The 13,330-nt window shown below is 37.5% G+C and overlaps 1 protein-coding gene across 1 annotated transcript in view; it reads right to left on the reverse strand.

Annotated features, from left to right (window-relative positions):
• The window catches only part of LOC104499248 (coagulation factor XI-like), a 16,048-nt gene that overhangs the window by 503 nt on the left and 2,215 nt on the right, over positions 1-13,330 (reverse strand). Inside the window, exons 2-13 of the mRNA XM_010143103.1 lie at positions 12,516-12,678; positions 11,785-11,891; positions 10,410-10,569; positions 9,728-9,837; positions 6,067-6,226; positions 5,182-5,291; positions 4,942-5,101; positions 4,697-4,812; positions 4,117-4,291; positions 2,850-3,025; positions 2,429-2,524; positions 934-1,073 (exon numbers count right to left, since the gene is read on the reverse strand). Of these exons, the coding sequence (XP_010141405.1) occupies positions 934-1,073; positions 2,429-2,524; positions 2,850-3,025; positions 4,117-4,291; positions 4,697-4,812; positions 4,942-5,101; positions 5,182-5,291; positions 6,067-6,226; positions 9,728-9,837; positions 10,410-10,569; positions 11,785-11,891; positions 12,516-12,678 (1,673 nt within the window). The remainder of the gene's footprint in view (positions 1-933; positions 1,074-2,428; positions 2,525-2,849; positions 3,026-4,116; positions 4,292-4,696; positions 4,813-4,941; positions 5,102-5,181; positions 5,292-6,066; positions 6,227-9,727; positions 9,838-10,409; positions 10,570-11,784; positions 11,892-12,515; positions 12,679-13,330) is intronic.

The raw sequence follows: 13,330 nt of genomic DNA on the forward strand, positions 1-13,330 counted from the left end.
GGGGGGGCGGTATTTATGTACATCCACATGATTCAAAACCAATGAAGATTACATGTGCAACTGAAAAAGAATCAGTAAATTTGCCAGTGTTTTATCTGATGACCTTTAGTTTTAGTTTGCAGGCTTTAGTATGCAAACCTCAGCTCTCTTCATGGCTTACCTTGTTTCACTGACACTATCCTCCCCTGGATGAAACCCATTGGTTTTTTCTTTTCCTATTCCTAACTGACCTTTCTGAACATAAGTTTCTTTAGGGTAGCTGTTATGAGTTGCTGAGACAATAGCAAGTATGTTATTTTTATAAAACAGCATCTCCATGTTCTGGTACACTGTATCAGATAAAGCAAGCTTAATTGGCATAGAGGAAAAATTACTTCCCATCTCCAAATCTTTAGCTTTCCATCCCCTGTGCATTTTAATAGCATTGCTAGCACTCTCCCTTCTGGTTTGTACACAGTGGATGCTTTAAAATAAACTTTAATGTACTAAATTTCATGTCAAGAAATAGAAAAAAAATAAGAAATCTGCTTTTATTTGAGAAATACTTTGAGACACTGTCCTTGCTCCCTTTCAATTTCTGATACTCCAAAGGAATACTGCTTTAGTCCCTAAATTGATGAGATAGAGAGATAGAGAGATAGATAGATAGATAGATAGATAGATAGATAGATAGATAGATATACACACACACTCAGGGTTTCTTATCCATCTAGGATGGATAGGCATCTATCCCTAATGATTTCAATGTCACATAGAAATATTTTGTATGTACCTTGATTTTCAGTGCTTTCGACATGCAAAAGTGACAAGTTAATCAACAGCTCTATTGATAATAATATTTTTCTAATGGCAATTAGAAATAATTACAGTATTCAATTATGTATTTGAACAAATGCTTGGAACATACGACAACACACTACTTCTTTTCATTACCTTACAAGCATCCCTTCCACCTTCATCATAGCCAGCACAGATCACTTTGTCACCTATACTGCGTTTCCGGTACCTTGCTTGGCATTCCTCTTTTGACATGAGGGGAATAGCAGCCTTCTGAAGAATATCTTCTACACGACCTGTGCAACAAGCCATATGAACAAATAAATGTTTGCTTCTAACAAAATAGAAGTTAATATTAAACTCCAGAAATTCCCCTACAGTGATATTACAAAGTTGGAGACCACTGCTTTTAGAGTGTACTTAAATGTTCACAATACTGATTTTCCTTTTTTTATCTTAGTGAACAATGTGCATTGTCTGCTACTTTTTTTTTTTTAGAACACCATTTTATGTCTCATGACTGGGCAAGCTTCAAAACTCCCTTGTGATTTGCAGTGAATCCTTGTACTGAGTACAGCTTTCAGGACTTCAGCCCTTGGAACCCGTCCTCCCATTAAGAGCACTGTTTTATGTTACTAAAAATTATTCATTAGTAATTGTTACAACAGGTTTGGAACATCCCAGTTGCTAAATCTGTGCTGCTCCATGCCCCAGTAGTTCACAGGATGGAGAAATTTCCACATAGAGAAAATAAGAGCTTTGAGAACAGCCTTATTAGGAAGTAATACAGGAAATTAGCCTATACAATATCTGCATATACAATTATGCATATATCTACAATAGACAATTGGTTAGATTACACATTGTACTCTAACCTTCGAATAGCAAGGTGTATAAAGGAAAAGACAATGTTTAAATAGGTGTACATATATATAAACACACACACAAATGTTACACATATAAAACTATAAAGAAATGTATAAACAGACTTTGATAATTAACAGCGATTTGGCCTACCTCCACATAAAAACAGAGGAGTTCAGATCCCATCTACTATCAAAACACAACAGTCATGGCCATTGTTTATAGTCAACCTTCAGCATCATAAAAGCAACATAATTCAATCTCCAATTTCTAAAGTCATATGAATACAAGGGCATTAAAAAAACCCTATGGGTTATGTGCCGACTTATACAAAACCTCAGAGTTCAGTGATTAGTCTGTTGAGTTTTTTCAACTGGGAGCAAAAAAAGGAGTGCGCATTCCAGATATATACTGAGCTTTGCCATTAAATTAAGCTAGAACCTAAGGAAAAGTATTTGAGGGCTGTACAGGATATATTTGAGGTTGCATTCTTACATATTTCAAATTACTGACAATTTATAAAATCTAATTGTGTCAGAGCATGCAGTTATTTAACAATAATTTCATACATCTTTCATACATGTTTTATGATGTCTTAATAGAATTAGATTCTAATATTACAGTGCTGGCTAGATAGCAATAATAGTAGCCAGGAACACAGTAGAATTTTCTTTTTAAAGGGGCTTTTCTTTAAGAAAAAGAAAAGGGGGGGAGAGGGGTGGCTTTGTTTTTTAACCACATTAATTTTGCAAATACAAGAACTCTTTATTTAAATATTTATCTGTACCTTTTTCTTTTCTGTAACCCCATCCAATTACCCAACAGTCGGTATAAGGTGTGTTAGCATCTTCTTTTGATGGCAGGCAAATAGGTAGTTGCAGATCTAAAATGTGAATAAAAATGCCAATAACTATAGTAAAAATAGTTTGACCAGCAGAGACAACTGCAACATTAAGGCTTTGTGGGCATCTACACAAACCCTGATGACAACCTACAAGTTAAGCTTTGTCCCTCATACTATATATCATTGCAATCACATAAATAAGAGCCACCCATTTTCTTTTCAAAGTCAATGGAATGAGATTCTCCTCAAACCCCAGTAACTGCATATTAAAGGAAGCCAGCCAAGGTGTCGTGCACTGCCATACCAATGCCAGCCCTGCGTCATCCTGCAGATTTCTAGAATTCCTCCGACATGCACTACATACCAGTAAAATTCATGGGCTTTTCAAGTTTCATTAAAGCGACGTCATATCCAGTCTGTGCATATTTATACTGAGGGTGAACAATAATCTCTTCCACTTTGAAGAAGGGTGTATCCTCATTTATTTCTGATTGTTTTAAAATACCAGCATAAACACGCCAAATGTTGGGATTCTTAAGACTGAGGGGAAAAGACAAAACAGTCAGTCTGGGGCAAAAGATTTGCACTGGTTTAGAGTTTTTGTGCAGACACCAACTTCTTCTGTTACTCCTGAGTGTATGGTGAACATCACTGAGGTCATTCTTTCCACTTCTTATTCTCACCTCTCAAAACTAAAAAAAAAAAGGTTTATTTTGTCTGTTCCCTCCACTTCTTTCTGTTCCTCCCCCTACTCACATTTTCATCCCCACATCATTTTTCTCTCTCCTTTAAGTTCAGACTCTCATTGTCCTGATCTTTCTTCATCCTCCTTCCCTTTCTGCCTTCTTTTACTTTCTCACTTGCTCTTCTTCTTTAAAAAAAAAAAAAAAAAATTCAAGGGCCTAATGCAAGCCCTGAAGTAGTAAATGAGATTCTTTCCATTCCTTCCAACACAACAGCTTTTCTAGTAATGAAAATAGGGTTGGGAATATAAATTCAAGTAGAGTCTATTCTGACGCTTATTTGTCAGGAAAATTACTCTAGCCATGTAAATATAAATTAGAAAGTGTAATATAAAAGATCTATATGAAATGTTCCAGTTAATCTGTATGGTTTCAACTTTACTTAGAGTAAGTTTAAGGGATAATTCATTTTGATATTCCCAGGACAACTGGGACCCGGATGTTTCATGTAATGCAGACGTAGGTAGCTCAGGTAACAGAAGCAGTCTAATTGGATCCCTACAGAGATTTAATTTCTGTCCTCATCAAATAAGGTGCTTGTGAAATGGAATAACCTAGCAACAGATTTTCATTGATAGATGACATGGTAAGAAAAAGCTTATATTGCATCAAAATGTCTAAGCTTCTGTAGATATCTGGTGTCTGCTTTAGAATTGCATCTTCTAGATGAAATTAGTGGTACGACACTATGTTACAAAGTAACTAAGTATCCAGTGACATTAAGGATATGAGTAAGTCTACCATAGAAGTTCATTTTAGGGGTACATTAAAACAGTTTATTTCATTCTAGACCTCACTTTTATTTTTTTCTGAAAGGTAGATCTGGACTTATCTCACATATTGGATGAAATGTTTAGTTTTATTTGTACATTTACATTAAGGCTTCACCTCATGACACAGTGGGCAGCTGTAAGAATCCACCGGTTGCTGATGATAGAACCCCCACAGAGGTGTCTCTGACGAGGAAACTTCACGTGCAAGCTGACTTGCCATGGCCATTCACCAGGGGAAGAGTCTGCCCCTCCAACGATCCTAATAGTTGTTGCAGAATGCTGCATGCACACTACAGAAATAATTTAAAACTGTGCTTAAAGATAATTTGCATTCACCAATGCAAAACAAAGATGAGACTATTGATGTTCCCTGAACAGGGACCAATTCATTGCAAAGAAGGTGATTATAACACATTCTAATCCCTTTATTACATATGATCGTAAAGTCTATTAAACCAAGATCACAGTGCTACTGTTGGTGTAAACAATGTGGAGACCTGGCCAACTTCGCTTTTTCAGAAGATTCTTTGACTTCACAAAGAGACCTGTTGGGACAATGCAGCCAGCTGGTGGAGGCGGGGGTAAGAGGGTGGGTGGAGGGAAGGGGAGAGAGGAGGGTCAGCAAAGGAAGGTTTGCTTCCTGTACTGAAATCACTTAAGCACTGTCTCCTTTACATGAAAGTAGTTTTACTTACCCGTACTGGCTTTTTTTTTACATAATCTCAGTGAGTATCCAGAGATCCTTCCTGGTTCATGTACTATTTGCACTGGAGATCCAGTCCAGGACATTCTCAGGTGACACTCACACTTTCTGCCAATAAATTAATGCAAAGATTTTTTGCATTACTTTTTTTATGCAGAACACATACATTACACCTTCACCAAGTGTGCAGAATGATTGTTTCACCAATCTTTGACCTTTTTAAAAAATATGTCTTACCTTTCCTCATTGCATGAATCTTGGAGGGTAAAGTATGTAAAAAATTGGCAGCGGATCATGTCTGTGCAAGCCTGCTGACAGGCTCTGTGTCCTTTAGTGTAAGTGACGTTGAGTTCATCTCCCAAAAAACTCATACGCATATAAGTGCGAGAATTGCAGGCTGTAAGAATGAGTGCATTCCAAGCATCAGAAAGTCTATTAATTTCAAAATCAGTATTTTTATTGTAATTTATTGTTTACCAGGAAAGGGTCTTCTGCAATTTAGGAGACCAAAGCCTGATACAGCATTTTCTCGTGATGTAAGTGCCTCTGGTATCCCACTTGTTGACGTCTTCAGAAGGCAAAGATTCCTTAAAAAAAATTTTTAGCCATAACTGAATCTGTTCTCACGTGCTAAAACTGGTTGTTTAGGTACTGGTAAGGAAAGGTTCTTTCTTAAATATGGTTTTTCTCCCAAGTCTCTACTTATAAAATTATTTCATACTAAAATGCATTCACTAAGTTTACTAGTTCACACTGAATTGAGTATGATTTTGTAGTTTTGTGAAATGGCATATGACTGTACTACTAATTGTTAAACAATATTCACCTCTAGATGATATCTGCCATTTCAGCTTTGCTTCTCCCTGAAATTCCTTTGAAACTTTATTCTTCTCTTTTGTGTGGAATGTAGATTTTTAACAATTCTCACTACTAAGTATGAAAGAAGGAAGCTCAATGAAAAAACATCTTAAAACCTATTAACTTTATTGAAAATCTTTTCAAGTAAATAACCTAATTCTGGTAAGGAACCAGATAACTCTTGATGATTTAATAAAATTCAGCTTTAAGTCATTAAAGCAATCCGGATGCTCACTGTCTCTTTGATGTGTATAATTCTTTTCAGACGAATAGCAGATATACAGCTGCAATACAAAACCCCTGACCACACTGGAGAACAGATGAAATGCCCACAGGAAATTATATACTTATGAATATAAAACATAAAAAGCTATGCTTTACTGAAAATAACCTTTTAACAAAAATTTCCATAAGCGTAAGAAAAGAATAGTTAAAAAAACAGTATATGCTTTTAAAAAAAAATATATATCTACTTAGCGAATTAAAGTTAATTGTTATATTCACCTTTCGGATTCTATTTGCCATTCCTTGGTAAAGAATGTGAAGAACAAGCACTTTGGAAAATATGTACAAATAGTTTGGCAGACAGAGATATCAGGAGTGAAAAAACTTGTAATATTCATTCCTGAAAATTCTTGATCTTCAAAAATGTCTGTTTGACAATCTGTATAAAACAAGAACAAAACATCAAAATTCTGAAGATTTTAATATGTCATCATCATGTTAAGGTTTACAGATTATACAGTTCTTTCCTTACATTTTCCTTCCTTTTTGACTGGTAAGCTGGAAAGATAACATCACATTTAAACTAAAAACTATTTGTCAAGAACATTTTTGAATGTGTAAACTCAAGAAGAGGACTACTGAACAGCAACAAGGTTCAGATAGAGGAGGAGAGGAATGGCATGTTAGAACACAGATTTGCTAATCTAATAGGAAGGCTTTAAATTAGGAACAGTGGAGATCAGTGTACAAATCCACATTTAGGACTAAAACATGTTAATCAAAGCAAAGCCTAAAATAATTAAGCTAATGGATATAGCTAAGAGGATCATGGGAAGACTGGAAGAAAAATAATGGGATGATCCTCTTAACTTTAAATGCTATTATTTGAAAAGTAGGCAGAATAAGCAGGAGGAATGTACAGTCTGTCCTCTGACATGACCAAAATAACATAGCAGAGGTTTGGCAGGATAATTCATGGATATAGAAGTTACAGAAAGTACCACCATGTTTAGGAAGAGAAGAATGAGTTGCCTCCTCCAAAGATACAATTGAAGTCCTAGATAAAAACCCAGGGCAACAATAAAAAGAGGAAAAAAAGGAAGCATCAACATGGAGTATGTTTCTTGAAACTAGCAGGCTGTAAAGACAGTAAAAACAGTGAAATGATCCAAAACACAGGTGGCAGCAGATAACTTCACCTGTTGAGAAAGAACAGCAGCCAAGTGAACGCTACCCAATGAGTTATTGAAACATACTGGAAACAACTTACTACAGAAAGGCAAAAACAGTAGAAAGGAGAGGTAGAGCTTGATGTGACTCCTAATTTCATAAGGTTTTCAAAAAACACAAGCATGAAAGGACAATACCGGGCAGTAATTACACAATGAGAACGGGGGAAAAAAAATCAGGAGACTAGAAAACAAGGGTCAATTAACTCCAACAATTACTAGATAAGACTCCATGTCAAGGGGAAACAGATTTCAGGAGAATGGAGAGTTTCTAAAGGAAATTGAGTTTGAAGCACAAATGTGGATCTGGAAGGTTAGAGAAGCTAATTCGTACTTTGCAAAGGGCAGAAATACAGGCAAATTGCTATGGATGTATGGATACGTGTGTGTATAAGGACAACCAGTAAGTCAAAGGCACAAAACGAAAGGCCACATAGGAAGGAACAAACTCATGAAAGAAAAATATGCAGTATCACTCAAATAAGAAAGGAGCTCAGGTTCTGTTCAGGGGAGAAGGAAAGCTAATAGGAAAATGACACAGGAAAGACAAGGCCAAAGAACTACATTTTTTTGTTTTTCCCTCTATTCTTCATGAAAACAAACTGCAATTAGATGGTCAGCAACATTAGCATTACTGAGCAGTGCGAAGAGGGCGTCACAGAACAGGAAACTGAGAAAACACATAATATCAATGATTACAATGGTCATAGAATCCAGCTGAAGCGATCTCAAAGTTTGTTGGTACAATTTAGCTTTTGGTGATCAAAGAGGGTTGCTGTGATTCCAAAAGCACTGAAAAGGGAAGTGCCTATTTTTAAAATGATGACACTAGAACATATACAATGTAGGACTAGTCAGCCTAAACACAGTCAGAACAAAAAATAGAGCAAATATTCACATAAGTCTATTTCAGATACTTCCAAGACAAGGCAGAAGGTGGTGCTGAGATTTTATGACTTTATTTGACAAATCTGGACAGGTATATCTGATCTGTCTTGGATTAGGACAGATGACCTTAGATGAGCTCTTAATCCAATAGTACTGTCAAAGTTTCCATGATTCCATGATTTATTCCTTCTCTCTCTCTCCTCTTGCCTTTCTCACAAGACACAGAAAGCAAGGAAAGACAGGGAGGAACAGGATTGACCCTCACATGCTTTAAGAAATTCTTATTTGTGATGGATCATTTCTGCACTGTACATTACATTGTAATGTGTCCAGTTCTGGAGGCTGGAGAAGACTGAGAGGGGATCTTACCAATGCTTATAATATCTAAAGGGTGAGTATCAAGAGGATGGCGCCAAACTCTTTTCAGCAGTACCCAGTGATAGGACAAGGGGCAACAGGCACAAACTAGAACACAGGAAGTTCCATCTGAACATAAAGAAAAACTTTAATTTGAGGGTATCAGAGCACTGGAACAGGCTGTCCAGAGAGGTTGTGGAATCTTCTTCTCTGGAGATATGCAAAACCCACCTGGACACATTCCTGTCCAACCTACTCTAGATGAACCTGCTTTAACAAGGGGATTGAACTAGATGATCTCAACAGGTCCCTTCAAACTCCGACCATTCTGTGATTCTGCGGTTACTGCCATGTCATTGGTGTCATAAACCATAAATGGTTTTGATAAAGTCTCAAATGACTTTTGATTTTTTTTAACTTAAAATTGCAGTGTTTGTGCATATGCTACAGTACCCCAGTGTTTCTCAGTCTCTAAGTATTATGGTTTTTCTTCTAACCATGAATAAGTGTCTTTCTAATAAAACTTAATGCAAAAGTTGGGAAAAAAAAGAATCTCCTCCATTGTCCCTCACAGAGAGGGAATAGTTAGATTGTTTTCTTCTCTTTTCAAACATCGTTCTTCCTTTTTTTTATTCTTCACACTTCATTTTTCTTTAAGGGTCTTTGATATTAAGATCTGTACAAAACTACTTTTTCACCAGTTTCCAATGATTATCCCTACAGTAGGACTAGCAGAGCCTGAAGAAGATGTCTTGATATAGAAAAAAAAGATGCAGTCTCTACAAAATTTGAGTTCTATGGGAAAACTAGATTTTTGTGGGCTAAAATAAGGCTATAATAAAGTAGAATATCATCAACATTAAAAAGGGAAAATACCACAAATCAGGGGTAAATTTTTAAATTTTTTTAAAAAGTGAAAGATATTTTAATCTAGAATAAGAATGTTCGATCTCACACTCTTGAGAGTTTTGCCTGAGTAATAATTGAAAGAAAAAGCACAGTCGCTGCAGTCATCACAAATTACCCACAAAACACAGAAAAAGTCCCTTCATATTAGTCTGTTGTATTAGAAAGCTTCAAGGTGTTCATTAAAAATTTCTAAGTGCATAAAACCAGAATTTAGAAAGCTTCATATTCCTCCCAATCTTTGAATTTGATGGGATTTTATCTTTCATTTTTGTATCCATGGTACGAGGATAGCAAGCAATTTCATCAAGATTATCTTATGAAAGAATTCTGTAGATCTTCATAGCAGGCAATTGTTTTTGTAAGACAAATGATAAAATGGAAAAATTAAAAAAGATTTGAACCTCCTTTGTGCCTGAGAGTACTACCTATATTTGCAAGGATAAGTTTATATCAGAATTATTTTACATAATGAAAATTCTATGCATATCAGAGACAGACTGAACCTCATCATCCACAACCCTTAAAACTAAACTGAATCAGAGATTTTAAATAGTTACCTAGTTCAGAAAGCTGGCATGGCTTTAAAGAGAATCCAGACACAACCTCATCAAGCACCTTTATGCTGGTTGGAGTTCCTACACTGGTATGTTTCAAGAAGCATTTTTTACTGAGTGACAAAGAATAAAGAAAGTGGTAAGACAACTGGCCGTCTTCCTTAGTCTACACCATCCTCCTGGCCCCCTAATTCCTACCATGGTTCATGTTCCAGCAATGGGCCAGAGAATATCCAACCTCCAGAACAATCTTCAAATGAGGAACAGAGGTAGCTGAACAATGTTTAACTTGTAAAATTGAGCAGATTAGTAGCTCAAAAATAGGCCTGGCAAAATGAAGGAATTTCTCTGGCTGCTCTGATAATGCTATTTTCAGAGCAATAAGCAGAGCAAGATTTAACAGGTCAATACTGCTGCACACATCAATATAATTTGCATTTCAAAATCTCCAAAGTATTTCAATTTTTTTCAGTGCTATGATAATTAAGCTTGTCTTTCTGACTGATAGACAAATGAAATCTAATTTACTACAGGTATTGTCCTATCCACAAGTTTGAATAGTGCAGGGATGACAAGTCAAGGAAAAATTATCTCCTTAAATAAATTTGCACACCTTATACTGATCTGAGATTTACTCTACTAAAGGACAGCACTGTCAAAAGAAAGAGATCAAACCCATATTTACCGAAAGCTTGGATTGTGAAATGTTTCTGATGTATATGTAAAAAAATGACAACGGTTGTCATTGGTACATCTTTTTTGACACTGTTGATAGCTATCGGCCATAGTAACATCATACATGTTCCCTTCCATATCCAGTCCTATGTGGACATCTGGGCTGCAAGCTGTGAAAACAGAGAAACCAAGTTCTGAAAACAGGGTTCTATTCTTTCCCCAGCCCCACACCCCAAACTGCCCAAAAGATAGGAGCTCGATGACACTGCTCTTATAATCCAGATTCGATGTCCCACGCTCACTTCAGTTACATCATAATTTGCATATATTTCTAGTAACAAAATCAGAAGTGTAAGTAGAGCATAGCACCGCATGGCAAAGGAAAAAACTGGCAGGCTTTGACAGTGCCTCTGCTACATGAGAGGGGAGCTCTAACCACTGTGGCTGAGACCACGATGACATCAATCAAAGCAAGAACTCAGCATTAATACTAAAATATACTTGCCCATTTCAGAATTCATAGAGCAGTTCAAAGGGCAAATTCTGCCCTCACAAGCAACAGACATCTTCCACTTGAGTCGGAAGATTTCATTTACGTTTCATAGAGGGAGAATTGGGACTGTGGGGTTAGACACAGCTTTCGCCCATACAGTACACAGGTTTTGCCTCATGGTCAAATGAGGTCTCTTCACAGAACACACGTCAGCCAACCATTGGTGAGGTTTTTAAACATATGGATAGATTTTAATTTCAGTGACATTAGTCTGATACTAGAGTAACTCCAGTAATATTAGTTAGTCTATCCATATAGCATAAAGAACACCATTCCACTGAGGACTGTTTTATTGGGCCCAAACTACTCAGAAGAAATATAAATGCAATAGGGTGTTGGCAGGAAAGGGCTTTTTAAAGTCCTGACTGCTCTGAAAGGCAAGTGGCAAGCAAAAGCAAGCACAACTGATTTGTCAATAGCTTCAATGGAAAATTTGCATAAAGTAAGGGCACTGAGCATCTGCTCTACAAAGTTATAAGGCAGGATCACACAGGTCACATGAGCAGCTTGCTGGAGTGCAATTGTAGTAATAAATCAATCTTTAGAACTGGAGCTACCATTTAAAACATGTGCTCTGCCTCCAGCAAATGAAACAGTAACTGCAGGAGTGTGTTACCTCATCTGGGGATCCTCAATGGTGGACAGTCAGGGCTGAAGGGTGAAACCAACGGAAAATTTTGTACGCTGTGTTTGAACAAGATCTGCTAAAGGTCATAGATATCGTTGCTTGGATGCTTCCCTGATTCTATTCCTGTTTTCGAAATGCTAATTTTCTAATATCTGCTGCAGTACACACAACATAAATGTATACATGTGAATAACCATATCTTACCACTAATTTGGATGTCACACTGTTTTAAGGAATGTCCAGAAATAGCTCCTTCCGTATCCACTTTCGGCAGCATTTGTGTAGCGCTGTCTTTTAAGTAGCAGGAAAACCTGTGTTTTAAAATCCAGCAATTCACGGATTTTGCAGGATGAACAGACTTTCATAATTGTTTCGCAGGTGAAATATCCCTTAACACTAACAGTTAGACAAGTGCAATTTGAAGAAAGATAGGGTAGAGCTGCACCTGCTTTGGTGGCACTGGTGGCAGATGAGATTACTCAGTCTCATTAAGGCAACAAGCAGAGCCCAGGGTTTGGAGGACAGAAATGCACTGGGCATAGAGGAGGACAACCTCACGCTCTCAGGCTACTGAAGTTACTAACTGTGAGAAAAATATGCTAAAGAGAAGGAGGGGACAGTAGAGGGCACCATTGGAGTTGTGAAATTGCTCACAATGTCCCTCAACAATAAGTACGTGGCACAGAGGAGGGAGTGCACAATCACTTCTGTTTCCTTGAAAGGGTTGGTATGCAAGTGTGAAAGATTGGGCATTGCCAAATTTAATCTTTTAAATTTAAGCAAATACTCTTAGATCACTGTTTTAAAGATACATGACATTGTTTTCCGTAGCAACCCAGCAGCTTTCCCTGTGTGTCTGTCCTGTCAAAAAGTTAACAAGTTCCTAAAATTATCACAGGACACAAGCAAAAGCCACACAAACATGAACACTTTACCTTTTAGCAGGATCTCCAGTCCATGCCGCTGGCAAATATGTGAAGAGTAGACAGGTAGGATGGTAAGTACACACTACTTGGCAGTAATTGGCACTTGGTGTAAAAACCGTAGTGAGGTCTCCTCCTTGGAAGTATGTATTTTCATAGATCTGAGTCACACATTCTGATACAGAATAACCAAATCCATAAATTATTAAGATGGGAATGTGCACAATTCACCGGGAGAGAGTGAAGCCACTCTTCCTCTTTATCATTGACCTTGCTTTTAAAACAGTTCTTTGCCAAGAGAAGGGGGTGAGGGGAGCAAGCACAGAGAGTCTTGTGTTTGCTTTTCTGCCTAAACAAAACTCTCTGGGGTATCTTACCCCATTACCTGCCTCACATCCAGTGCTGGAATAGGGCACCTTGAGGCAAGACAGAAGCCCAAATGGCAGGATGGGCCACAAGGCAGATCTGCACAGCAGAGAGGTAAGGGACCATCTCACGGCAGATCTCAGGACTGGCAGAAACCTGGTCTTCTGTGAGAAACCAGCATGGAGCAGCAGTAAGAGGAAAACCAGGAGAAGGAAGTGCAGAGACAAAAAAAGAGTTAGAAAGCTGCATATTGAAGGCAGTCCTATTTTGTTTAGGGATGCTCTGAGGCCAGAGTCACAGGCAGTGCCACTGTGCATAGCTTCAATGGCTCCCAGCATTTTACAATCCTTCTGCTCCTTCCTTCATCCTTGAACTCCCTCTGACTCGGTTTACAATGCAGAAAATACAGGAATAGTGTCTCAGAAACTTTCCAGAATAAAAGTGAGCTCAGCTACCACCTT

Source organism: Buceros rhinoceros, unplaced genomic scaffold (assembly GCF_000710305.1).
Source record: "Buceros rhinoceros silvestris isolate BGI_N320 unplaced genomic scaffold, ASM71030v1 scaffold200, whole genome shotgun sequence".
NCBI lineage: Eukaryota > Metazoa > Chordata > Aves > Bucerotiformes > Bucerotidae > Buceros > Buceros rhinoceros.